General features: G+C 39.2%; 1 protein-coding gene across 5 annotated transcripts; it reads left to right on the top strand.

Annotated features, from left to right (window-relative positions):
* Window positions 1-9: 9 nt before the first annotated feature.
* On the top strand, window positions 10-25,577 carry SANBR (SANT and BTB domain regulator of CSR). 5 transcript variants are annotated; one of them, XM_061364849.1, is made up of 21 exons: window positions 10-148; window positions 2,936-3,101; window positions 4,867-5,053; window positions 8,267-8,360; window positions 9,409-9,647; window positions 10,475-10,533; window positions 11,325-11,485; window positions 12,254-12,340; window positions 12,443-12,553; window positions 14,744-14,867; window positions 15,044-15,196; window positions 15,414-15,559; window positions 15,920-16,019; window positions 16,957-16,989; window positions 19,114-19,213; window positions 20,112-20,203; window positions 20,307-20,335; window positions 20,433-20,506; window positions 22,030-22,118; window positions 22,463-22,554; window positions 23,594-25,577. In XM_061364849.1, the coding sequence occupies exons 2-21, from the start codon at window positions 2,952-2,954 to the stop codon at window positions 23,628-23,630; spliced, it is 2,157 nt and encodes a 718-aa protein (XP_061220833.1). In that variant the 5' UTR covers window positions 10-148; window positions 2,936-2,951; the 3' UTR covers window positions 23,631-25,577. The 5 variants fall into 5 exon arrangements, 3 of the variants coding, with proteins under 3 accessions (XP_061220833.1, XP_061220832.1, XP_061220835.1); XM_061364848.1 differs by having other exon boundaries at window positions 20,109-20,203; XR_009727157.1 differs by lacking the exon at window positions 23,594-25,577 and having other exon boundaries at window positions 20,109-20,203; window positions 20,433-20,538.
* The last annotated feature ends 2,396 nt before the right edge of the window (window positions 25,578-27,973 follow it).

The following is a 27,973-nucleotide window of genomic DNA, read 5'->3' as shown; positions in this document are numbered from 1 at the left end:
TCCCTCAGCGGGAGCGGCCGCGCTTCGCTCCGCCGGGCGCCTGGCGTGGCGCTTGTCCCGTCCCGCTGCCTGCGCCGGCGGCCGTCACGCCGTGAGGAGGAGCCGCTGCCAGCCCCGCCGCTGTGCCCCTCGCCTGGGAGCCCGCCAGGTAACCCTGCCCGGGGGCAGCGGGAGAGCTTCCTGCAGCCGCGGAGCGCTGTGCTGGGTGTCCCCTCCTCTTCTTGTCCCCTCAGTGCCCCTGACCGGGGCCGGTGCCCGGCAGCTGCTGGGGGCTCTCTCGGGGCGGCTGGTGGGGTCCCTATGGCTGAGGGGGGCTCCCGCCGGGACGGTGCTGCATGAGGGGGCTGCCTGCACTTGTAGGATCTTCCCCCCAAACTGGGCTGATTGTTCAAGTTGTTTTGCTTAAATACCTCATTTTAACGTTTATTTTGTCTCGTATGTGGGGAAACTACAAAGTTGGTGCTGTTCCTCTCCCCCACCTCATTCTGCACCATCACTTCCTCGCATTTAAGGGTTCTGCATGAAACCTCGTGCCCATCCCACCATCTTCACCTTCCTGCAGGTTATGCACCTGCAAGGGGATGGCAATTCCTCATTTTCAGGCTGTTTCTTCTCTTTAAATGAGGAAATGAATCAGTGTTATGTGAGGTAGCATGTTTCCATAATGTAAACCAACTTCCTGCATGATGAATTAACACTTCGTTTAAATCACGTCAGTTTCATGAGATGTTAAGGGGTTGAGAATATTTTACACTACTGTAATTTAGGATTTTAGGTCTTAATAAAAATTCCTATTGTCATGTATCTCTGTATTGTGCCTCTGAAAGGAGTTATTCAGAATTAAATAACTTTTTTCAGTCCGGTTTCCATTGCCGAGGAAAGGGTTAACCCGAGCTTTACTTACAGTAACAAACTGGAGGGGATCTCTACAAGTTGCCTTCTCTCTCTTAACAATATGATTTATTAAAGGCTTTACATTGCTCTTCTGATGGGGTGCACCATTCTTGCATGGGACTGAATCCTCTGTGTGTCTTTATAGTTCTGACAGGGTTTCCTAAAGGACAAAAAGGCAAATGTTAAATATCATGTGAAAAGCCACAAAGAGGAGTGGCCTTCATTCATCTTTGCAGCAATAAGCATACATAGAACTGTATTTTAGTGCACAGAATAAGCAAATAATATTTGAGACAAAGGTTTCACCTCTGAATGTGTCATTACATTTTAGAGTACCTGTCATCCCTTCATGGTTGGGTTGCTTCATGCTCCACAGTGCTGATGTGTTTGTGACAACTCACAACAAAAGATCTCCCTTGAAATTATAGCTGCTTTTCTTTTTTAATTTGATTACTCAGTAAAATATTACTGTAGAACTAGTTCTTAAAACAGTGATGCATGGAATATCGACAGTACTGGTAATTTCACTTTGATTAAATGTATTTTATGGTGCAAGACCAGGGGATTCTGATACTCCTTCGTTTACTTAACTCACTCAAACATAGTTTTAAACCAGCTGCTACTTGCATACAAGGTAGCCCAAGAAGTCAGCTTCGTATTTTATAACCACTCGGGTTTGCCACTGGTGCTGACCTGTTCTGGCCCAGTTCTTTCTTTTCATAGCAGCGGTTATGGTAGATGTTCAGTGCTCAGATATAATCAATGCTGACATCTGTCTGTGCACAGACAGTGAGATGTCTCCACTGTAGAATTGCCACAGTGGCACCACTTGATAATACAGTCAGGGTAAGGATTGAGGGGTCAGGGACTGATCTGCCTTTACCTCATAGTGGCATCTGTCAGCTGGAAATTTGGGCTTGTATTGTCTGTGAAGGACCCTTGTTCTTTAAAACTGGCTGTTTAAAATGTTTTGCAATAGGTTTCATTTAGAACTGGTAAAATGGTGTGACATTTTGTATTAGACTTGTCTTCTGTGTTTTATTTGTGGCCTTTTTTCTGCTTTTAATCTTACAAATACATGGAGCCTAAGAATTGTCTTGGTGGGTTCTAGGTTTTTTGTTCCCAGGTACTTTGTGCAAGGCACTTTGGGAAATGTCCAAGGTGCTTTCCAAAGGCAAGACCTTCCTAAGCTCTTTGGCTGTGAACCTTTACTGTGTTCCACAGTGCTATGCGTTAAATCAATTTTGAAAAAGGAAAGAAAACCACCCAAACTTGTCTCACATTGAGAGAGCTGTGGGTTCTTTTTCTTTAAGGTGTTCACTGCTGTCCTTATATGCTTTGCTCTGATGTTGAACTTGAAGTTGAAAGAATAAAGGGTTTTGCCCTGATAATCCCAGCTAATCAGGAGTTCTGAGTGCCTTAGAACAGCTCTAAAGTCATGTCTTTAGGAGGAGAGCTGAAAGACACCAAGTGCTGTGTTACCTGGCTCCAGAGTAGTATTGATGGCCCTTAGCTGGGTTGGCTCTTTATAGAGGAAGTCAGAACGGCAAAACAAATACAGAGCAAGGGGAAACCAGAGTTGAGCACTAGAAAGTTTGTGGGGACAGACAAGTGTATTTGAATGTAAGTAAATGTAAATTAAAATCCTAGATTCCTAGAATGGTTTGGGTTGGAAGAGACCTTAATAAATATCCCCCTGTAGTACAGGCTGTTTGGCTGTTTATTCTGAGATAGTGGGAAGCCTTTTTTTTTGTATTGGAGGGCTCAGTGGTGTGAATCCCTCCTGGAAACAGACAGCTCAAAGGAATGGTGATGGGTAATGCCTGCTGCTGTTAAGTTGGTTTTAGTATGTTTTGCACATCCCCAGGGTTCTGAGGATGCAGATATGAATATATAAATGCTGTCAAATGAAGCATTACTACTTGACTGTAATGCTGTGGTGAGCTTTTCCCATAGTTATTTATGGAGTGCTGCAGTAAATATAGATGAAGCTTTAGCAGAGCATGCAGAGAGACTTGCTAATAACATTTTTCTCTTCTAGGCTTAAGTAGCCAAAGATGAGTCGTGGATTTTCAGAAAACAACAACTTCCCATATGACAACAATCAAATGGTGTTGGACATGATCCTGTGTTCCCTCATTGGTGTTCCACAGCCTATCAACTGGGACAGTGTGGCAAGGCTAGTTCCAGGATATACATCCAAAGAGGTGAAGTTACTCATAAAAGAATTCAAAGCCTGAACACTGAAGTTAAACATGTTCTGCATTTTATTTCATTAGGACTCATGTAGAGTAAGAACAAAAATTACTGAAAAATATTAATTAAACAGTGAAATTAAAAAGTAGTTGTGCTAACATACTTCAAATGACATAGAATTTCCATGGGAAGGATGGCGGTGCTCACTAACCTCATGTAGGTTGTAGTATACTTACTAGCAAACCTGATAACTTTATATGCTTGTCATTACAATCCTGAGGAAGCATGAGTTACAGATCTCCATTAAGTAGCTAAAAGTGCAGTTGCCTCTCGCTTGGTCCTGCAAGTTGTGGAGTTTCCTTTCTTTAGTTGGAATAGAGTTGGAATTAACTGTAGGTTAACTAGGGTTAGTACCTCCATGCACTTAGTCTTTCTGGATTGCTGAATTTCGTGGTGAAATGCTTAATTGATAATTTTTAATAACGATTTTTAGTTTTTCATTTCTGAGGGGATATAAGGTAAGAGAAAAATGTGTTTTGCCCTTGTGAGTCAGCAAAGCTGGAAGCAAACAAGCCAGTGATCTTTACTTTCTTGCAAACATAATCAAATGTGTCAGCTCACATTTATAACATTGCTATTGGGCATCAGTGTAACCTTGTATTTAGAACATAAAAGTGACTGATTGGGAGTAGAAATGTAACATTGTGGAATGTTACAGGGCTTTCAACTGCTTGGCAAAGCTCTTGAAGGAGGGATCTGTCCTATTTACATTTCAGTTTGCAGATGATACTGTGCACATTAAGCAAATAAATACGTCTAAAATATTGGTGAGCTCTCTCCTCATATTAATTAAGGTAATATGATTGCTTAGTACCTGTCTGATTACTCTGTTTTAAAAGAACAAAGTGCCTCTCATATGTGGAGTCCCCATTTAAAGCAATTAAGTAAATGTATACCTGTGCTTTTGTATCGGCTATATATAGAAGACTGGCATGGTAACAAATCTGAGGCACTACATTAGTATCAGGAGGATGTCACTGTGTGTACCTCTCCCAAAGGGACAGGTAGGATTCAGCAATGTCAGTTAGCTCAATCCAAAATAAGTACATAAAACTGCTGCTTGAATGGAGCCTGATAAGCTGAGTCACAGGAGGGTTACCTCTGGAATTAAGTAGATTTACTTGCATGTGTAAATTACCTGTGTGTAGGATTCTGCTGAGCCAAAGATGTGATTGTCATTGTATGAGTTAAAATGTACAAAATTGAAAGACTTCCTAGTTCGTCAAAACAAGGAATGGGAAGTTAACAGAAGTGCAGTGGAAATCACCAGTCCCTTTTGTCCAAATCAGAGTGGAGGTCAGAAAGTAAAAGAATAATAATTATGAACCAATTACTTTAACTACTTTTAATAATATTTGACAGTGTTTATGGTAAAAGAACTAGCTGCAGAATGAGAATTGAAACTCTCCCCATGACTTTCCCCTTTTCAGATCAGGCTTAAACTCACAGGGTTTAAGGAAGTACAGATTGAAACGGGTTCTATCTTATTTTTTCCTCTTTCTGTTAGTGTATTTAATTATGGTAAATATTACTTATTCTAGTGTATATTTTTGTACTTTCCTGATACCACTAACCAAGTAGGAAGCATTGAAAGTTTAATATCAGTAACTGTTCACATGCAGAAGACATGAAATACAATATTTGTATCAAATTATAGTTATTAAAAATGTACTGAAAGCTACTGCTTCATTATCCTATCATTTAATCTTGTGACAGTGTGCAAAAAGGTTTGATGAACTAAAAAGCAGTGGAAGTTCACCCGTTGACAACCAGTTTAATCCCCTGATGGCTGCTGGTGGGAGTCCTGTGGAAACTTTAGCTACATACATCAAGTCCTCCTTGCTCGATACACAGACAGAGTTTCAGGAGCCTGCTATTGGGCAGGATTCCATTACTATAACTGGTATGTTTTTAGTCATTCTGAACTATGTTGGCTTGGATTATTATCAGTATGTGCATGCTTTTGTGTCCTGAGTGATAAGTTCACCCAGGAATAGCCTATGAAAAAGTCCAGTATAAATATAATGCATACATGAGGTCACTTTCAGTTACTTCAGCTTAAGAATCAATGTTTGTTTGGGCGTTTTAATAGTTTGTCCTTCCCAAAGGCATAAATCCTTACACTGAATCTTCTGTTTTAGTATTTTGGTGGGGAAGGGAATTACTCTCCTATTTTGTATCCCCGGTGTTGTACAGCTAAACTTACAGCTATTTGCAATCACATTGAGCTGTGTTATTAAAATAACCAGGAAGTTGTGTAGAAAATCTGCAGAAAGCTGAGAAGGTGATCCCTTGAGGTCTGACCCTTCTCTCCCAGCTAAAAGCTCTGTGTTTGCCATGCAGCTTGATGACAAGATGACTACATAGGAGAACATAGAGGAGCTACTTTTTTGCTGCAAGACAGTCTTGCAATGACATATAATATGCCTTAGTCAATTATCTGTTCCAGTAATAATTTGGCAGAAGAGGGCCAGCCCTAATAGCTGTATTTCAGTCACAGCACAACTAAATGTTAACATTTTCTAAAGTACTTCTGCTGTAAGCAGTTATAATTCGCTGTGTCATAGTTATTCTCTGATTTTTCATTGTAGAGTGAGATGTTTTCAGTGCCTTGTAGGACTTGATAAATATGTTGCATGAGAAATTTGCTTCATTAATGAGTAAGCAATTTCTGTGTTAAAAATTAAAATGACAGTGAAGTGTTGAAACAAAGTGTTCGGTTTCAATGTCCTTCACAGTGCTACAGCTTCCTAGTAACTGTTCTCTTTGCAGAAGAAACCCAGCTGTTTGACCTTTGCTGGAGAACAAAGAAAATGCTTTCAATAAGAGATGATGTTTGAAAACTCTATATGGAGTATCTAGACTGAAAATGCTTCCAATCAGCTTTCAATTATGTCCTTGTTACATGCACAGTATGGAATAAGTGCCTCTTGCACCCATGGGTGGCTACTTAAAAGATTAGTAGCTTCCCAGTGGGCAGTTAACAAGCTAACTGCTCATAGAATTCTAATTGAGTTGTCATAGGCAGTTAGTGCATGTTTCCTTTTTAATAGTGTAATACATATAGTAAGTATTAATGCATTTAAGTACCCTAATGTTTCCTATTACAAGATCCTGGCCTAACATTTTGTTCTGTTTTCTTTGTAGCTTTAGATAAATTATTTTCACTGTTTATGTGTAATTCGCTGATATGAAATTAGGATAATTAATCTTTTTCTCACAGGCTTGAGTGGACTCACCTTAATATTTGTGAGGTACTTTATCTTTCAGAATTGGGGATTTGAGAAAAGCCTATTTGTAAATGTTTTTTTATGCTTAATTACTTCCTAGTGGATTTATTCACATCTGCTTATTGTTGGGATCAAGAAATTTGGGCCCATTTGGATTTGTTTCTAGACATGAGTAACAGCAAGAAAAAGCAATCAGACCAAATGAATTTTGAGCTGGATTCTGGTTTTGGCGGAGTTACAAAAGCTCATTTATTACTTGCTAATTATATGGCTAACTGCTGTTAAATACCTCTGAATGCTTATTATGGCAGTAAACAAGTGTATGGAATAGCCTTTTACCCAAAGTGTTTATTCCTAATTCCGGAAGTCAATCTATATTCTCTGGAACAAAAAAATGATAGCAAGAAATGTATGGTGAAGTTCAGACGTCCCTGTTAATTTGTCTGTACTTCATACTCTTGTCAGCATTATTTCTTTAATAAATAACTTCAATGTGTTCAAGGTAAGCTCCTTAATATTTACAGACAGAACTCTCTCATACATTTTCCCACCTTCCTTTTAAATACTCGCCTTATTTCACATTCAAAATCTGGTTTAGATCTCCCACTGCAGCTGTCTTAATGCTAGCAGGGGTCATCTGCCTGCAGTGAAATGGCTGCCAAGCTTTTTCTAGGGTCCCTCTAGTAAATCTATCCCCTTTATTAACTGTGTTACTGCTATTATGGCCTTACTAAGGCTTAAATCTGCAATGCCTTGGGCTGTATCTTGGGGGAAAGTTTTGTTCTGCTTCTAGTGTGATAGCTTTGCTTTCCTGAGGGGCATAACTACTGTGTTCTGAACTGTATACAGCTTCTAGATAATTTTTAGTCTCTGTCTGGTATAGTTATTTAGCCACAAGATGAAGAGGTCTATCTTAGTCTTTTTCAGAAGAGTACAGCCTTGTACATTACAGTAGAGGGAGAAGATGCCTCTGGAACTTCTTCCCTATAAATTTGAGAGTAGAGAGTAATCATGGAAAATCATGACCTTGCATGTTTTCATCATGGAAGACAATATGTGCCCTTCCATTATTTAAAACAGATAATGAACTTTCTGTTTTATAAGCATGGTTATTGATGTTTCAGATTGCAGCAATCCATTACTCTTGGAAATGTTATTCAAATGTCTGCTGGGGTTGTCTTAACCCTCGACCCAGAACTCACTGGGTTTGGTGACTGGATCTGCTAGACTTCACTGGGTTTTGTGTCCATGTTGTACTGCTTGTAGTGCATTTGTGAAGATAACCTGTTTGAACTGAAGCACAGCTGACCTTTATTCCTAGAATAAGTTACCTGTCTAGGACAAGACAAGTTCCACGGTCTGCTTTCTTTGAGCATTGTTGTATATACTCTGCTTTAAGCCACATGTTTGGGAAACTTAGCAAAAACACATCTTGAGAGGCTTCTGTCTTGAAGGAACTGATTTCCAAACCTAACACTATGGATAAGAAGCAGAGTTAATCTCAAGTTGTTATATCCTGATGGTAAAGCTTCCCACAAGACCCATGTCCCACAAAGCAGAGAAGGAGAGCTAGAGGAACGGATTGCTTTCCTGGAAGGAAATTCTGAAGACTCTGAATCTTACTGCTCTGTATAGAAACAGAACCAATCCGGGTTTGCAGCCAAGTGTCTGGGCAACCTGGCAATGCAGCTGGTCTGAGTTCCCAGTGCATGGCATTCAGAGCAGGAATTTGGGTTAGCTTAGTAGCCTGGTTGGCAGCAGATTTGTTGCTGGTTGTGTAACATTGCTCCACCATGAAAGCTGCACTTCAGTTGTGTTTCCAAGATGATGGACTAAAAAAGGTCAGGCATTTTTGTTCTAATGTGCCTTTTCCCCTTACATTTAAGGAAGGCCCAGCACAACCTCCACAAGGAATTGTTCATCAGAATCTGAGAAAGGTCCTGTGCATAAAGGTGGAGAAAGCACTGATGAAAGCCAGGGGTAAGATATGTGTGTTTATCTAGGGGGTTATAGAATTGACAGAAAGATGTCTAAATTGCTCATACTTTTCTATTACCAGAAAGAAAACAGCTGGGAACATCCTAATAAACAATGTAAGACACCTTGGAACCTTGCATTGCTATAGAAATACTAGGGGTTGGTTTGGGAATTACTTATGTGCAATAGGGAGAACTCATTTATAAATCTGTCCACAATGTTCCTGTGAGTGATTGATCACTGCTGTTGTGAGAATGGGAAACCTAACCCGATTTAAAAAAGAAATGAAACAAGATTGATGCTCAGTAACATTTTAATTAAAAAAAAATGTTCTTTGAACATGGATTTGTCCCATGTAAAAGCAGGAAAAGAAAGCTGAAAATGAAAAGTGCAAATAAAAAATTTTCCTGTGAATTGAAATAGCAGTGATGAACATCACCGTTTTTCATACTGATACCTGTTTTTCATATTATACAAGTACACATAGAATAAAGTGTGTGCTTGAAAGAGCCAGCATTTGCTGATTTTAGCTTTGACCTTTTTGTAAGAAATAGGCATTTTAATATATAATAAAACAGTTTTAATTGCTGCAGATGAGAATTGCTGTTGTATGCTGTTATTGTCCTTGGTACCTCAGTAACTTAGGCATATATATCTGCCTTTTTTTCACAGGAAAATTAAAAGGGTGGAACAAATAAATTCTCCATGTAATTCAGGTAGTATCCCATAACAAACTGGTGACAAAACTGGGGCTTGAAGCTGGAGATTTGCCTTTTCTGGTCCCTTAACAATTAAATCACACTGATCATGTGTTGGATGATATGCATCTGTGTTTTTCACCTGACAATGCCATCAGACAAAGCTCCTGTCAATATTTTGTGTTAATAGTTAATAACTGTAATTTGTTTTCCTTCTGTTAATAAAAACCTGTTAGTGACATCAGTGTTGCAGTGTGTGATACAGATTTGGAGATGAGATCTTTGTTGATGGGTTTTGGTGGTCTAGTTGGCTAATGGTCCTAATTTGGTTTGTGGTTTGTTTTCTTTTTGAGGCCAAATATGGTGATCCATGTGTGCGACGAAGCAAAAAACCTCAAAGAAGATTTTGTGTGTCCTCGTGACCTTTTGATTTCAGAAATGAAATACTTTGCTGAATATCTCTCTGTGGATGCGCAGCGCTGGGAAGAGGTGGACATTTCAGTGCATTGTGACGTTCACATCTTCGACTGGTTGATAAGATACGTTAAAAGGAACACTAAGGATTCTGAAGCTAATGAAATGCCTACTTTAGGTAAAAGGAAGTGTGTAGATCATGGAAAATTAATGATTTTTGTACAGTTCAGCCCCAGCCTATTTGTTTCTAACTGTTGCACAGAAACTTGGCCTTTGTTAGGGAAGTGTTGCAACAGAGATCCTCTGGTCATAATAGCAGATGTCTCCAACTTGTCATCAGTGGTAGTTCTGAGGAAATATCCTGATAGTTACAGCAGTGAAAAAGGTCTAATATATTTTGGGATGAGAGGGTTTTAATTGAGCTTCTTTAGACCTCTTCTGAACAACAGCAGAATAACAGTTTTAAAATACTGGTGATGCTTGGGTTTGGTTTTGTTTCCCTGCTGCTCCCCATTGATACAATTGCAATATTGTCTAAAATTTCAATGCAGTCTGATACGATGGTAGGACTTTCGCCTTTATGAATTTAAAGCAAGTTTTAAATCTTTTCAGGAGCCTTTGCTGCCATTTTTTAAGCATACAAACAAAGAAGAGAATAGAGTTATGACTTGCAGTGCAAAAGGCATGTTAAGCAAAATCTTAGCTGGATATGATGGCTATAGAAGGAAGGTAGTCTAATAGTGTAATTGTTTAGTCATTATATACTTATGAAGCCACCTTTTACAGTTTTTGTAAGTTCCAATTTGCTATAGTTGTACTCTGGCCACCTAATTGACAAGCCAAAACTACATTTCTTAAGGTAGAAAATTCTCTACATACTGGGAATGGCGGGGTGATCAGTAAAATAATACTTAAAACAGATACTAAATATGCAGAGGGAGGGATGTAATACGAAATTATCAAAAGAACTAATGTAAAACCCCCCTTTTTTTTGTTGCCTTTTAGAACCATCAAATGTCATCTCAATTCTTATTTCCTCTGAGTTTTTGAAGATGGATTCATTAGTAAGTATAAAGAAAGATTCTCTTCCACAAGGGCATGGTTAATTAAGAGGTGTCTGAAGAACTTTTTTCTTTTGCTTTGGCTGTTACAGAAGGAGTTGACGCAATGAGAACATTTTCAGATTTCTAGTTGAGTGCAGCAGTCTGATATTTGCAGATTCTCAATGCAAAAAGACTTACACTATGTTATATGCAAATGTGATAGTGGGTCTTGGATTTGCTTTTGACGACTGATCTAGAGTCACATCAGTATCCAACTTCTGAGATGTTTGATCAAAAAAAGATTATTAAATCAATGAATACCTTTGGGTTATATCCTTTCTACACTGAAGACACATCTGCCTTTTAGGATCTAGTTCTCCAGCTCTGTACAAGTAATATCTACTGACTTGCTTGTTAAAATGTTTGTCAACAGTTCTCTCACTGGGGTGAACCACAATTAAATATGCAGTAAGCATAGTTGAGATACAGGCAGTACTACGTATGATGTGTGCTGTGCTTCTCTTTTTGCAAGATGTTGGAAAGTACCACTTGTTGAGTATGAAACATTTGTTGAGTTGTGTTTTGATCTGTAAAAACCTTTTGGAGGAGAATATAAGCTAACTCAGAGTCCTCTTAATTCAGTGTCCTTTAGACAAATCTGAGATTTGTTTCTTAAGTATAAGTTGAACCAAAATAGTTTTCCAAAACACCACACTCTATAAACTAAAAGTCTTCAAGCAATTGGTAAATCCTTCTGGGAGAGCTTTGTCTGGAATTCTTTAAAATTAGTTTAATGTTTCCATTTTTCCTAGGTAGAAAAATGTATTCATTACTGTCACAAAAATATGAATGCTATTGTAGCCACACCATGCAACATGAATTGTATCAATGCTAATCTTGTTACTCACATTGCTGACCTCTTCACGCACAATGAAGTGGAAGAGCTGAAGGACAAAAGAGACAAATTTAAGAGGTAACGTTTTCCCTGTAATACACAGAATATTGTGAAATTAATCCAGAATTGTATATTAAAATTATGAGCAAAAGGAAAGGCCTTCTTATGGGATATGAGCAAAAGGAAAGGCCACACTAAAGACTGTGGCATGCACAAATTATTCATGAACTCTTGCATGGGAGCCAGGATTAGGGTAAGGAACTCTTTATGGGATGACATGCTCCTAATTTGTAGAGAATGATTTGGCTTCAGCATCCTGTGAAGTCTGATGTTTAGACTTAGAATTTAGGGTGGCTGGAAGGCTGAGTAGTTGTGATGGTATACTATTTCATAGGTAATGGCTCCAGCCTAGTATCAAGGTAAGGGCCAATTCTTGGAGTGCAGACTGGCAGACAAGCAAGGTGAAAGTAAGAGAGGATTTTAATCAGCAGGGATAAAGACATTATAATTTTTAGCATTAAAGTTAAATGTAATTTCACAGAAACACTCATTAATAGAAGGTCTTTTAGTCAAAGTAGAAGCTGGCAGTTTTTATTGGCAAGCAACATAATGAAAGGAAAAAAATCAAGGGATCTTATTCTTCACATCTGTGTGAAAATAAGAGATGACAGGTCAGGATCCAGTTATCCACACAGATTAGTTTAAAGGAAAATTGTATTAAAAGAGATTATTATTCTGAGAGAAATATGGTGACTTTGCTTATCAGAATATATTTGTTAGTCTCACTCTACATAAAACAATTTTCAGTGTTTTCTAATGGGTAAGCTGTGTTACTGTCATTAATAGTAAACTTTTCTGCAAGAAGATTGAGAGGCTCTTTGATCCAGAGTATGTAAATCCAGATTCTCGAGGCAGTGCAGCAACATTGTACAGGTAAGGCCTTTTTATATTGCTACTTCAGTTGCAAAGGCAGTCCCTGTGTTTTTGAAATCCTGCTCTTACTCCAGCACTTACATTTGGTTTTTTATGATCTAGGTGTTGTTTATGTAAAAAGCTGCTAACTAAAGAAACTGAAAGAAGAATTCCTTGTGTACCGGGAAAAATCAACATAGATCAACATGGGAATATTGTCTATGTTCACATAAGGTAGTGAATATACGTATATTGAAAAAGCATGTTTCTTCAACTCTGTGATTTTGTGTGACTTTACAAAATACTGTGTGTTTAGGAATTACCAGATACATTACAAAAGGAAGTCACAGATAGAATGGAAGTGGAGAAATTACAGCCATGGTTACTGGGAGGGCTATTTTAGGTTGTACTGCCTTAAACAGAAAATACTCAGCTAATTCCTTCATCAAAGGGGTTTAAAATATGTGTAACTGATGACAGACAAATTAAATTAAAGGCTGCATTTCTACCAGGTTTATTATTGAATGATAGATCCACCTCTGCCAGCAAAGAAAGGCTGGAGAGTATTTTCTAGACTGACTTTATGCTGTCAAATCAAAAACTCAGCCTGCTTGAAGACTACTATAAATAAACTTTGCCAGTTCTAAAGTGTTTGTCAGAGGAGCTTCCAAGGACCTATTCTGTATGTATGGCAAATTCGCTTGGCACAAATGTTTCATAGAATCATAGAATGGTCAGGGTTGGAAAGGACCTTAAGATCATCAAGTTCCAACCCCCCTGCCATGGGCAGGGACACCTCACTCTAAACCGTATCGCCCAAGGCCTCGTCCAACCTGGCCTTGAACACTGCCAGGGGTGGAGCATTCACAACCTCCTTGGGCAACCCATTCCAGTGCCTCACCACCCTAACAGGAAAGAATTTCCTCCTTATATCCAATCTAAACTTCCCCTGTTTAAGTTTTAACCCATTACCCCTTGTCCTATCACTACAGTAAAACTACTATCACTACTAGTCAACTACAGTTTAATTCAATTCTATTTGATCCATGTTTGTGAACAGCTGGATTCTCTTCTTAACAAAGATCAGTGTGTGATCAGCTGCAGTTCCCTCTGTCCTTACATGCCACCTTTAAGGAAGGATGAGGGGAAATATGTAACAAGAGACCATTCTCATCCAATCCATTTCATTCAGAACAATCAATGCACAGTTCAGTATCAGCTCCCCAGGTAACATGTATTTAGTGTTACCTCCCACCAGGAATTCCAAGGTGTGGCCTAAGCTTTGCCTAACCAGTCTAAACAGAATTACATCTTTTGGCCCTGCCCTGACCTATGAGGATCATTGGTGATTAGCCACGTAAAAGTCATTAATTGTATTACTTCAGTTAAGCTGACTGTATGTAGCTGCTGTGCAATTCCTAGCATATAAATATACAGGGTTTAAAGTTAGTCAAAGGATTATTTAGGTTCTAATTATTTGCCTTGTGGTACTTGTGACTGCTTTTCTACACAGAATCCGTTTACAGTTTCTTGGGTGAAGTGACATTGGCCACTAATGAATTCAGGCTTATGAGCTAATACATGCCTACCTTTAATGATTTTAAAAATAGGTTTATGTTTATTGGTCCTCTAGTGGTGCCTGGAACTAACTTCCAGTTGGAAGTACTGCTTGCTTTGTCTAGGATAGATGTATATACAATAAAAATCAGTTCAGGCCAGGGCTTAAAACTGTAGGAAAAGAGATTCTGCTCTTTCTGAAGATAATACGCACCAGTGTAAGTGCATGTTCTGTAAAGAAGCATGTGTCATTTAATCACTAGGGACAAAGTCTATGTACTTAAGACTAGAAGCCTCAGATACATGTATTTATCAAAAAGACTTGGTCTTGTATTTTCAAACTTTAATTCTTCACTGAGTAATTGCTGTTGTGTTGCAGATACATAGAAACAGGTAATGTTAGCTTTAAAAATAAATAAATTTGCAGTACTTAGCCTCTGGTGCACAGCATATTTATTACTTTAAAGAGAAAAAGCTGCAGTATGACTGAACTTGTTTGTGTGTGCGTATTTGGTATCTTCTGCTCTGGGTATTGGGTTTTCCTCTGGTTTACTGATTCTCCTGATTTCCAAAAAGCTTAATATTTATCTTGGCTTATAAATTTGCAGTATATGGAGCTTGAGATGAATCAAGCTATAATTCTTTGATATTAGTAAGTCTAGGGTGCTGTCAAACAATTTAGGCTCTTCTTCAGGGTCTGAATTTAATGATGATTGTTCCACATTGTATCCTTCCTATTCTAAACTCTTCTGTTGCTATTCACCAGTGGAGCACATGTTGTTCTGCTCCTTCTCCACCTCGCCTTTCTGATGCAGGTTCACAACACAGTTATGACTCCATATGCAACTTGACCTCTTGTTTTTTCAGAGACAAAACCTGGGAAGTCCATGAGTATTTAATTGGCCTTCATGAGGAATTGAAATCTTGGAGGGATGTTTACTGGCGTCTGTGGGGGACTGTCAATTGGTTGACTTGCTCAAGATGTAACCAAGTTAGTACATTTTCCGCTTTGACTTGTTTGTAGATGGCTTGTTGTGGGGTGAGGCAGGGACTAAAGCAGTTTGGGAAATATATGGCAATAAAGCTTGGTATATGTTCTTTATAATGCAAAACTGACTTCCATAGGTAAACTCTCCTCTCTTTCTCTCTCTTTTTATTCTAATGTAGTCTTTCCTGTGCACTGAATTCTCCCATTGCCAGTACCATTCGCAGTCAGTTCTTTATCCAGGTGTAGCAAGTGCTCTGGGCTCAACTGGGACAGGAGTATATCCCTGTTGTAACCAAAAAGTACTTCGATTTGATCCTACAACTCTCCCAAAGGTACTTCAATACTAATTCACTTTGAAAAGAGCGTCAGGCATGGAGGGGATAGGGGTAACAGTGTGTTATGAAAATAGATCCTCTCCAAAATAAGTATTGTAAATTGTTGCAGGCTGGGACCTTGGTGCACAAGAGTTAAAAAGCTGAACTTCTTTTAATTGCAGTTATGAAATCAGTTCTTCCCATTAAGTCAAGTATGTGTGTATGTGTATTGCAGGGCTGCAAAGTGAGGGATCACACGGTTGATTTACCTTCAGAAAATAGAGATGGGGATGCTTTGCCATCTCAGGCTACTAAAATACTGAATGATCTGCTTAATCATAGAGATGTTATTGTTGTTCCTTTCACTAAGGATGAGAATAGGTAAGAACAATGTATTGTGTTACTGAAATAACAGCCTTCAACACTTAACACATGCACATTACTTTTGATTTCTCTCCCATTTTAAAACAAGACGTAGGGCTTTGTAAAGGTAACTTAGTTTTAATTGCTATGTTAGAAATTGGAAAAAGAAGAAGTATTTTTTCCTTTTTCATATTAAGCAGGCTTTTGGTCACTCATCCTCCATAAGTATTCACTCTTTTCTTTATATTTTAATGGATTGTTATAAAAATATTCTGTGGCTGATTTGGAGGTCTGTCTTCTCTCTTCATGCATGATGAGTGAAGAGGGACTGATTCTAAAGTGCAAGATTTGTTTTGATTTCACATCTTTCTCTTTAAGCGATTCTGGGATTGGGCTCGGTGATGAAAAAAGCATTGAATGTGATGTGCTTGTAGAACCAAACACGCCGTGGGGTCCCAAAACTGGAGAAATCAATGCTGTGAGTGCTAATGTTGGGGGTTTTGTCTTTCCCCCCCCCCTTTTTTTTTTCCCTGGTAATGGTAATTCTTACTTTGAAGAATTCAGTAGGCAGCTTTTGATAAAAAAGATTCAGTCATACTTTGAAATACATCACATAGCAATATTTAAATAATTGCTGCCTTTGTTGTGTCTGCTGATGTGGCTGGGGATGTCCACATGACTCCTGCAAGTCGATAAATAAAACAGTAACTTGGATTGTGTTTTGATTGTTTGGGGTTTTTTGGGGGGTGTAAGGGTGTGTTTTGGGCTTGGATTTGGTTTCTCCCTGCCCCACAAGATGTGAAAGATTTTACTTTCCAGAACTATGATGCATGTATGTTGATATGTGTATATCAGAACAACAGAGGTACTCTCTAAGGCAAGTTTAAGGAGGCTGTTTACAATAACTACCTCTGGTTTAAAGAGAGCTTTCATGCAAAGATGAGTTCTTGAAGTTCTGCACCTATCATGGAGTAATGGTAGCTCAAGGATCCTGATGGTAGCACAGTGCTGCTGATTCCATGAGAATTTCAGAGTATCTGAAGCTCTCCTGCAACAAATGTGGGAGGCTGTTAAATTTAAACTCCCTGACAGTCTGGCACATAAGTATCCCTCCCTGCCCTGGACTGCTTTTGGATTGAAACAAGCTGTAAATATTTCTAGTGCTAAGGTTTGACATATGAAAACATGACTGAATTCACTCCATTTTAACCAGTCAGTGTTTCACAACCTGATTGAGGTTAGTCTTTCCACCAAAATTCCTGGTTAAAGATGGGATTAGGCCTTTTGGGGGTTACAAGTGTAGCTTGCTGTACTGTAACACACCACTCCTGTTTTTAGAATTCCACTCACTTTCTTCTATTCAGATTACTATTAGTTCTTTAACTTACTGTGTCTTTCTCTCTCTGTGACTACAGTTTCTTTCTCTGAAGAACTGGACTTTACAACTGGTTAGTAAAATATTTTGTTCATAAGCTTAAATATGTGCTCTTCTGCACTTGGTAGAGAACTAGCTTGGATTTTTGCCTTGTTTTCTAGTGAATCGTCTGGAAAATCATAGAATAATTACGGTTGGAAATGTATTTTCTTACTTTTGCATTAATTTGGAAGTTGCATTTTAGCAACGCTTTTTGGAAGAAAGTATGTGTGAAGTGCTACTTCAGTGCTTAACAAGAATTAAAAATTCTGTTAAAATGTTTTAATACATGACAAAAACCAATAGACCAGCACTGCATGTGTCAGATCTTGATTGTTAGGCTGACAGATGTAAATCATCAAAACCAGAACCTTTGAGTGTCTGTTTCTGATGGCTTGTCTGAGATGCTTCGTGTCCTCTTTATGCTACTGCTTTGTTGCAAAAGATCTTTTGTCAGAGATGAAGGCCTAACTAAATGCAGAGAATGGGGAGTCATTCTAGCAGTAGAATATGATGTCATCTGAGTTACTATTTATATATATATAAAAATGATAGGGAGCAGGAGTTTTCCTCTCACTTGAGGATTTGTGTTGCAGTCTGATGTTCCTGATGTCCTATAGTAAGTCTGCTCTCCGTGTAAAAACATTCCTTAATAATTTAATTATTCTATACTGATAGGAACTATTCACTGTGCCCTGTTGCAATATTGGAACCCATAGGTTATGATGATGCACAGAGATATAAGAAAGAAATAGACATTTTAGGTATCAGGGTGAGCTCACAAAAAGGCCAACCAGATACTCCAGCCCAACTTACAATAAATCGTTTATGCAGATAGCTGTGGTGTACATAATCTGTGTGTGTTTGTAGTGCACTGTGATATACATGCTTTGTGGTGTTTAATTACTGAGTATCTCAGCAACCTCAGGCAATTTGCAAAATGGAGCAAACCTCAATAGAACCTTTCATAAGCTTGTAGTTTCCTGTGTTCTATGATTATGTGGCTAGTTCAGACATTTGCTACCAGAAATTTTCTTATTAACTAGGGAAACAGTATAGCCAAGCAATGCATTGGATATTAAACACTCATTCATACAATAATACAGGTTGGAAGGGATCTCTGGTGGTCATCTTAAGTATTTCGTCAAACTAAAAGCAGGGCTTTGAAGTTAGAGTCAACTTCAAAGCTATACTACTTTTCTCAGCATTATACCCACTCAGATCTTGAATATCTGAAGATGGAGATTCTGCAGCCTCCCTGGCCACCTTTTCCAATGTTTGACCACTTGGGTGCCACATAGTATTGTGTACAGTTCTGGTGTCCTCAACATAAAAAGGACATGGAACTGTTGGAACAAGTCCAGAGGAGGGCCACGAGAATGATCAGGGGATTGGAGCACCTCCCATATGAAGATCAGCTGAGAAAGTTGGGGCTGTTCAGCCTGGAGGAGAGAAGGCTGCGTGGAGACCTCATAGCAGCCTTCCAGGATCTGAAGGGGGCCTATAGGGATGCTGGGGAGGGACTCTTCATTAGGGACTGTAGTGACAGGACAAGGGGTGATGAGTTAAAACTTAAACAGGGAAACTTTAGATTGGATATAAGGAGGAAATTCTTTCCTGTGAGGGTGGTGAAGCTCTGGAATGGGTTGCCCAGGGATGTTCTGAATGCTCCATCCCTGGCAGTGTTCAAGGCCAGGTTGGACGAGGCCTTGGGTAATATGATTTAGAGCGAGGTGTCCCTGCCCATGGCAGGGGGGGTTGGAACTTGACGATCTTAAGGTCCTTTCCAACCCTAACTATTCTATGAGTCTATGATTCTATAAATAAAAGTGAGGCATTGGAAGAGGTTGCCCAAAGAAGTGGTTAATGCTCCATCCCTGGCAGTGTTCAAGGCCAGGTTGGACAGAGCATTGAGTGGCATGGTTTAGTGTGGGGTGTCCCTGCCCATGGCAGCGGGGTTGGAACTGGATGATCTTAAGTTCCTTTCCAGCCCAAACCATTCTATGAAGGTACTATGAAAGTACCTTCTAAACATTTGAGAATCACATTCTTGGACCTAAGTGTGCTGAAGACAGCTCCTTCAAGAAAGATTTAATGTGTCATTTAATAGGAATCAAGCCTCACTTGTAATTTGTGGCCCTCTCCTCCTGTCAATTAGAAGCAGCAGTCATTGTTATCTGAAGAAGAGGAGTACACCACTGGATCAGAGGTCACTGAGGATGAAGTGGGGGATGAAGAAGAAATATGCAGGAAACCAGGTACAGCAAGTCTCTCCAGTCATCTGCCTGGAAATTTAGAGATAGGGATTCGAGGCAGCAGAATTCTTCTGTAAGCAGATTTTAAACATTAGGCATTTTAAAAATAAATGTTACTTGATTTTTATTTCTATTCTTTCTGTGTTTGGATACAAATTACCCCACTGCTCAGTGCCATCAAAATCACTGGCAAACAAGACAGGCTGCAACTGTTCATGTCCCACGTGTCCTCAGAGTTGATTAAGGGCGTGTTTTGCAGGAAACACTATCAAGTGTTTTTATGCAGTTTCACATAACTACACAATGATGATTTTGCAGAATATCCTTCTGGTTACATAGTGGAATGAATGGTAAATGTGGCTAGAACTGTGTCTGCTTTGAAGATAAGCTCTCTATGATCTAAAAAGATTGTTCTTTTTTTGCCTCCTAGTTTCTCCTTTCCACCCTACTAATGAGTCGCTTGAACAGAGGCAGTTCTTTGTTTGGCCTTGACTCAAAGGGTTTGGAGTGTACCAGTTTGTTTAAAATAAGAATGAACGTTTTTTGTAGCTTGAATTAAACTTGTTTGGTCTCATATCAGTCAGCTTGGTGATTGAATTAATGCATCCAAAGATGTAGCTTTTATGTGTACTTTTAACTTCACAGTAGAAAAAATGTGCTGTTATGTGTAACCACCCTGCATTTTAAATACGTGCTTGAGCTCCTGTACACTTCTCATAGGAAAGCATTTGAGTAATCTGTGTGTATTAGTCTGCCTGCAACAGCAACAAAAGGAAAATAGCCTGTTCATTTACTCTGTATGTAAAGGAATCGAGAGGTGAAAAAAATCCTTGTGTAGCTGTGTAGCTAAGAAATTCTAAGTGTCTGTGATGGTATGAGTAGATGTTTTTTCAATTAGCAGGGAGAAAGGAGAAATTAAAGAAGTCCTACAAGCACCCAAAGAAAGTGATTTCTTCACCTAGTGTTCAGAAAAAGGAGAAGCCATCTGACAAGGTAAAATCACAGCTGTGAAAGTTGTCTTGAATAACAAGGACTTCTCTTAAGTTTTGGACTTGTCCTTAAAACACACTTAACATGTTTTTTCTTTCCTTAATAGTCAAGTTCCCGAGATGCATCTCCATTCATGTAAGTAATTCTCAAAATTCTTGAGAACATATTCAAGTATATCCCTTTTTGTGAAGTGCGACTGATAACATGGTGTGCATCTTTCTTTTCTAACCAGTGTGAGTATGCAGCAGAACAAATGGGATGCCTCAAGGTCACTAAGATTCAACCAAGATGCTCAAAGAGAAGATGGTCTGTTCTTGCATGAGTTTAGCTTTCATAAAGTTAATATTATGCAAAGAAAATGGTTCTTTCATATAAGAAATGGCTAATTTGCTTAAAATATAGGCACTTAGAAACCTTTAGGTTGAATTTAATCTCAGATATAGCAGTGGAGTTTGGGTATTTTATTACTTTTTTCACTAATAGTTGCTCCTCATTTGGAATAGAATAGATTTTGACTAGGTTAATGCTAATCTGTATCCAAACCACCCAGTAATCTCAGGCTCTTCCAAACTGTACATTCATACAGCAAGGAGCTCCTTTTGAAAATGTTCTTTTAGTGTTTGATTGGTATTTATTACCAATCTCATCTATTCTACATGAGAAAAAAAATATTTGTGGTACTATATGAAACTATGCATCGTATAAATGGGCAGCTTTGAGCCTAATCTCTTGGAAAACATTGGAAAGGAGATCAAAATACGCAGGAGAAAAAGAAAATATGCATCATAAGTGTATGTGATTGTGGTTGTCGTGGTTAAAACCCTGCCGGCAGGTCAGCCATGCAGTCCACTTCCTCACTTCCCGCCCTTCTCCTCCCCACCCCACTTCCGGAGAGATGGGGAGGAGAATGGAAAGAATATAACTCCCACGGGTTGAGAAAAGAACAGCCTAGTATACCTAGTATAACACAAATCACTGCTGCTACCAATGATAAGGGAAATAACAAGGCACGAGAATACAATACCACCCGTTGATACCCAGCCCGACCAAGCAGTGAGCCAGCCCTTCTGGGTAACTCCCAGTTACATCCTGGGCATAACGTGCTGTGGTACGGAATACCTCTCTGGCTAGTTTGGGTCAGGTGTCCTGTGTCTGCTTCCTCCCATCTTCCCCTCCTCCCTGGCAGAGCATGAGGCTCAGAAAGTCCTTGGTCAGACTAAACATTTGAGCAGTAACTAAAAACATTGGTGTTGTCAGCGCTGTTCCCAAAAGTCAAAAACACAGCAATGCACCAGCTACTAAGAAGGAGAAAAAATAACTGCTACTGCTGAACCCAGGACAGTGGTTTATGTTCTTTATTTGAAATGTCAGCACATAACCTGCAGAGATTACAGTTGTGTCATCTGATAACTGTATAAGTATGCGAATAACATTCCCTGCATCCCTGTGCCATGTTGACTGATGAACAGAGATAAACATTCACTTCTCTCTTTCCCAGTCTTTCTGACTAAAAATATTGAGAAATCTATTAGCCTGTTCCACCTTCTTTAATCTCTCAGGAGACTCTTGTTCATTTTTGCTGGTTTGAAAAGCATTCCCATAGATTTTTATCTCAGTGAAATGCCTCAGGCTCATTCTGCTATCTGCTGATAACACTGTTGAAGTTACCTTATATGTCAGGATCTAGGACCTTGGTCAAGATTTCTATATGAGCTGAAAAGGAAGCTAATTTTACTAATACAGCATCACTAAAGTGTACCTCTAATTCGTCTCAGTTTGTATTCAGTAGCAAGGAAAACCTCTGTTCTAAATATTCTGATTTCTGACAGATCAGAGAAGAATGTCTGAGATCACAGGGCACTTAATAAAAATGAGAATGGGAGACCTTGATCGAGTCAAGTCAAAAGACAGCAAAGAAGTAAGATTTGTCCTGTCACAATGTAGTGTGTTACAGAATTGAAGTAAGCCTTGGTTAACAAAATATCTATTCAACACTTAAGCTACAGAACTGAGTTTTATCAGTCTTTACTTTGTTCTAAGCATTTTGGGGGGCAGATAGTTTAATAGTTAAAGTTCACTGGCTTTAAGAACTGGGTGTGGAAAACAGGGTGGGTTTAAAAGGTTTCAGTACTGGGTTGTGATAATGACATAAAGTATGCCACAGGTTCTGCTGAATATTAATGATTGTTTTTAATGAAGAGTCACTGATTTATTGGATTAGTGTCAAAACTTGATTGTTTTGGGGTTTTTTTGTGACTTCAGTACGCAGGAGGCATTTATTCCAGACTTGAAGCACAGATAAAGGCCTCAGCGCAGGCCAGTGCACGACAAAGCAACGCTGAGAAGAACGCCAGGTAAAATTTCAAATTAAAAGGAGAAAGCAAAACATGGATTTCAGGTTGGGGGTGGGTGTTTAAAGAAAAGTCTATCTTGTTTCATACACTTTTTTTGAATCTGCATCCCTTCTAGCAGTTTAAAGATACAGTGTGAAAGCTTCCTTTGTCAAATTAAACTAGAGCTGAGACAATGAAACTCTTGCACCCATGCTGGAAGAAATGCTTTATAACCACTGACATGGGCAGGGATGCTTCACACTAGGCCGTGTCACCCAAGGCTCTGTCCGACCTGGCCTTGAACACTGCCAGGGATGGGGCAGCCACAGCTTCTCTGGGCACCCTGTGCCAGCACCTCAGCACCCTCACAGGGAAGAACTACTTCCTTGTCTCCAACCAGAACTTCTGTTTCAGTTTAAACCCATTACCCCTCCTCCTATCACTACAGTCCCTGATAAAGAGGATAACTGGAATTACAGATAACTGAAAAAGTGTTAGCCAAGATTCTTTAGCCTATTCTTTACCTTGTTTCCAAAAACCAAAACTAAAAAACTCCAAACACCAAAAAGTCTGCATGACTGCCTGTTGGTTTGCTATGCCTTAAATAGGTAATGCAAAATGAACTGCGAAGCTGGCACATCTCATGCAGTTGTGGAGCCTAGAAGTGGCCACAATTTGGCTAGCAGGTGAGCCTCTTGAGCTGAAGCTTACAGTGGAGCTGCTGACCAACTTTTAAGGGATGGGCTTGAAGCTTCAAATATGTCAGAGGAATTTCTCACAGGTCAAAAAAATGTGTGGCTCTCCTCCTGTAGAATTAGTGACTTCCAAAGAAGATATTTGACTCACAGTTTTTTCAGCTGTGTACCTCTGTATGAATATGTAGTTTGTGGATACAGGAATCATGGCAGAAAGGCAACTTTCTCAGTAATAGATTTTGAAAATGAGAATATTTTAATGTGAAAGTAAATTCAAGTACTGTACTAGACAGAGCTGGCTGGACAATAACTTAAAATTCTAGCAGTAATAATGTCCATGTGTTTCTTATGTGTTCTTAATCCAGGTCAAAATCCCGTTTTGGTCAAGGCCGCCCAACATAAGGACTCATGAAACAACCTTTAGCCAGAACTCATTACTGCTTCCTGAAACTGTTGCACTCTATATGGGGAATGCACATCCTTGAAAGCTTTCCAGTGACTTATTTATTACTTTAAGCCTTGTAAATTATTTTATGTGATACATGAATGCAAATCCAATAAGGTCTGTACTTATTTTAATTGTAAATATACTATTTCTTAAATTTAATTGCTTTTGGGGGGTATTGTGTTAAGTTGCATAGAAAATACTTTATAAACCTACAAAGTTAAATTATCAGACTAACTTTATTTATGGGGGAAGACATAAATATGCCTTTTAGTATGCTAGAAATACCGAAAAGGGAAAAAAGCAAGACTACTGAATTATGAATGCAGTCAGCAGCACGAACACAAGTTACCTAATGTATTTATATCCTGTAGTATTTGGTGGTACATTTTAGGTCAGCCCTTTGGGGATTTGCATTTAAAGTCTGTGACAATACCTTAGAGTAGTTTAAACAAAATCTTAAAGCAGTTCTGAGGCTTCCTTCTGCATCTCATGCAACTCCCATTGGTGTGAAGGTGGGTAGCAGGTAGAGACTAGACCTCCAAAGATTCTAGAAATGCCATGATGATGCAGTATTGCATCTTGCACGTGAAGCGCTTGCTTGCTTGCTTGTGAAATTAATACTCATTCCCACTCCATATCAAATTTCTCTTGCACAATACAGTGTTTTGTTTCTTTCTGATATCTAGGATAAGAAGCAGTTCTCTCTCTTTTAATGATGCCATGTCTCTAAATTTCCAACCAGATATGCTATTAATTCTGCATCTTTCAATGGAGATGTATCATTATGAACACTTATGCATGTAGATCTTTTGGGTCTAGTTACTTTCTGAAACCTGCCTGAATAGTACTGTTTAGAAGTCAGATGCACTTTCAATCCTGTATTTGGAGCAATAGAATACAAGTTTGTATAGGTGTAAAATCCAGGGCTACCAAAATGAAATAACTTGTCTAGGAAATACTTCATATTAACAAACAAAGTGGCAATAATGGCAATAATAATGGCTGAATTCAAGTAAACATATTCTGACTTTTTGAAACAGGTAGAAAGAGTGCTCAGGGAAAGCTTATTCCAGGCCACAGCTGTACAATAAATAGTGAGTTTGGAATCAAGTTAGGAAGATCCTGGGTGGGAGGGTGGGAATGGGGTAAGGAGAGGGAGATCATTGTTTAAATGCACTCTTCTCTCCATTCAGGCTCTTTTTGTCTTGTTTCTTGAGGATTTTCAGTAGGCATTAGAAGACGTAGGATAGCAATACTTGAAAATACAGCATTCAAGTTAGAAGGGTTTTATTGAAACAATTACAAATGAATGTTGTTTATTGTGTGTTTTGTCCACAATGTGTAGCAAACTCAACAGACAAAACTGGATTTCAATGGCTTTGAGTTCAGACAAGAGTGGTAACTTTGCAGGAGTGTTTTAATCTGTATCAGATAAGGCGTTATTAATGCCTCAGGCCTGTTTGCAAGTAGTAATGCAGCTTTAAGCACTTACAGTAACCACTGGAAAACTTGTTAGCTGAAAGAAGTATTATAAAATCAACCAGGTATGAAAATGCAGTAGGGTAAGTGTTTTGCTACATTCTGTGACTTCTCATAGAGGGTTGTTCCAGATTCCCATGGTAGACTTTGCTGTGAAAGTCACAGCCTGCATGTGTGTGTGTTTAGTTTTCCTAGAACTACTGACTAGAGGAGAAGGGACAACTCTGCTGGCTCTGTTCTGTGGGAAGGTGCCAGTTCAATGTGCCAGTATTGTTTTATTCAGAAGTATTTTTGAGCATATAAAAGTAACATACATGATGTTCATTCTTTTCCCGCCTTGCCAACCACCTCGAGTTTTTCTCTTGTATTAATTTTGAACATCTGTCTTGGTTTAATGAAAATAAATGTTGTTAATTTAACAAGTGTGTGAGTCTTTTCTAGATACTGGTCTCTAGATTTTGGTCTCAACCATCTGTATTTGTGATTAAATTGCAGCATCACAGTGCACGTGTTTTATCTGTTGAGGACAGGATACCATTGTATGCAGAGCTACTCCAAATCTACAAGGCCTCAAAGGAATATTTATCTGCATTCAGTTTTGAGGCTGGATTAAAAGTTCATGAGCAAGCTGCCCTACAGATGACCCAAGTATGCAAAATATCAAACTAAGCCATATTAAAAGCATATTTAACTTTGCCTTCCACTGACACAGTGTTGATCATACCATTTAAACAAGTTGTTAAATCTATCAGTAGAATTAGTTTCCATGATTCTGCTTTTAGAAATTGCTATATGGATATCCTGTCTATGTGCAGTTGGTATGCTGGGAAAGCTACAGTGTACATCCTGTTGTCACTTGCTGCATGGTGGAGTTGTGTCTGTTTGCTTGGTGTCCAGAAATCTTGGAGAAAGAGCTGGAATTTTAAGTTCAGTAATGGCTCCAAGAGAAAGAGACAATGTATTAGGAGAAATGTGACCATACAGCTGCCCCAGTCTGCAAACATAAATCTATGAATAGCATAGGCATATTTGATGTGACTGAGAGGACACTTCCTTTTGCCAGAAGGGAATCAGTTTCTTGAAAAGCATTGCTTTCTCTTCTTATTGAGTGTTTTGTGTTGGGAAACTGCTTCTGTGCATCAAATGCTTGTTTGAGCCATACCTGAAGTTCCCTGCTTCCATTTAGGCACTTCCCTCTCCACTTGAAGCAAATGTAAAACCTTAAGTTACTACTTACATCCAAGAGAGCGGTATACATAAACACACACTGAAGACATTCCCTGCAGCTGTTCTTGGTGAAATTTAATCTGTATGAACTGTACCACTATGTTCTGAGGGGCTTTTTTCTCTATTTCTTGTTAATTAGGAAGTAAAGAAGACTTCACTTATTTAAAATTTATCTTGCTACAGGAATAGATTTACTGTTAAATCCCCTTGTGGCTATAGCTATAAATAAAACCAGCCGAAGGCTTTTCCAGGCTTGAGGCCAAGTGACAGCCCAGACTGGCTGTGTCCCTGAGGTTAATGTCTCATACTGCCTTTGAGCATCATAGTGGTAAGGTTGATGGAACCATCAGCTGGTCTGGAGGCTACAGCAACAGACAGCTGCACAGGGCTGCATGAGCTCTTCTACCCTGGAAATCACAAGGGTTTGAATACTGATTTGATATGCGCTGTTGCAAGTGGGCAGCATCCTCAGTTTGGGGAGGACTCTGCACTCCCACAGAGTCTGTCACTTGTAGAAGTGTGTGTCCTGATGTTTTCCATTGCTGTGCCCTGAGTGCTCAGCAAGCAATGCTGTCCTTGGTGATAGAGCTGGCTACTGGGATGATATATTTTGCTTAATGGTGTTCAGTGTCAGTTGACAAAAATCACTGTTTCTACCACCCCAGCCTTGCTGGGTTTTGTTCCTGTCTGTTCTATAGCTCATTCGGTTTTGCAGATCATCTCACCTTAAATGCATATCTCCATCCTCCTCTTTCCCCATGTGCTAAGTGTAGAAAACAAACGAACCTCATCTGAACTCTCTTCTGGGCCTGACTCCGTTATGGGACACAGGTGGCAATGGCTGAGACTGTTGTGATGCTTCTCTTTGGGTTTGGACTGCTGATCCCTGAGAGCAATAACCAAGCCAGAAGAAAGACTATAAAGATGGAAGTTTGAGTGGGTAACAGCGTTAAGTTGCATCCAAGCAGCAGTTTTCATTATACCTGGAGGTGATCTTTAACTTACATTTGGTTTGGGGTTTGTTTACACTAATGGCTTAGCTCCTTCAGCTTCTAGGCTGCCTGAACTCAGACAATGCGGGAGATCTTCAGGAGTTTTATCCTCTAAGGTCTCATGCCACTTCTTATCACTTCCAGCTGAAAGAAGTCCCAGAAAATGTTGAGGCTGCCTTGCTTGAGATTTGGAGTACCCAAAAAGTAGATCCTCATTAGTGGATTAAGATTCCAGCACATAAATGTTTCCAGTGGTCAAGAGGCTTAGTTCCTAGAAGAACTTTTTTGCTACAAATGTCAGCTTATATAGCTGTGATAGCACAAAGGTATGTGATGCTGTTCAGGATGCAGATCAGGAATCTTCCCTTTTCCTCTTCCCAGGAGGTATTTTGTGCACAGGTCTCTCTTCTGTATGTTGCTACATAAACTTACAAAGGCCTGGCCATTATGGACATGGGGAACAATCAAAGGGGGGAGGAGATAACTGCCTGAATTGCCTCTAGTAGTAATGCCACCAGATGCATAATCTTGGCTGGATGTGGCCTTTGTTCTAAAGAGCTGGTGCTCGTGATTGAACTTCTTTTAATACATTTTTAATC

This window comes from Neopsephotus bourkii, unplaced genomic scaffold, assembly GCF_033783945.1.
Source record: "Neopsephotus bourkii isolate Nb327-2 ecotype Australia unplaced genomic scaffold, CSIRO-AGI_Nbou_v1 NB_1250, whole genome shotgun sequence".
Lineage (NCBI taxonomy): Eukaryota > Metazoa > Chordata > Aves > Psittaciformes > Psittacidae > Neopsephotus > Neopsephotus bourkii.
This window is presented reverse-complemented; position numbering and strand designations above follow the sequence as displayed.

Excerpts from the sequence above, each read along its gene's own strand:
- SANBR (XM_061364848.1), top strand. The coding sequence starts at position 2,952 with ATGAGTCGTGGATTTTCAGAAAACAACAACTTCCCATATGACAACAAT. Across the intron at positions 5,054-8,266 it reads GGATTCCATTACTATAACTG|GAAGGCCCAGCACAACCTCC; the intron begins GTATGTTTTTAG and ends CTTACATTTAAG. Across the intron at positions 19,214-20,108 it reads AGAAATATGCAGGAAACCAG|CAGGGAGAAAGGAGAAATTA; the intron begins GTACAGCAAGTC and ends TTTTTCAATTAG.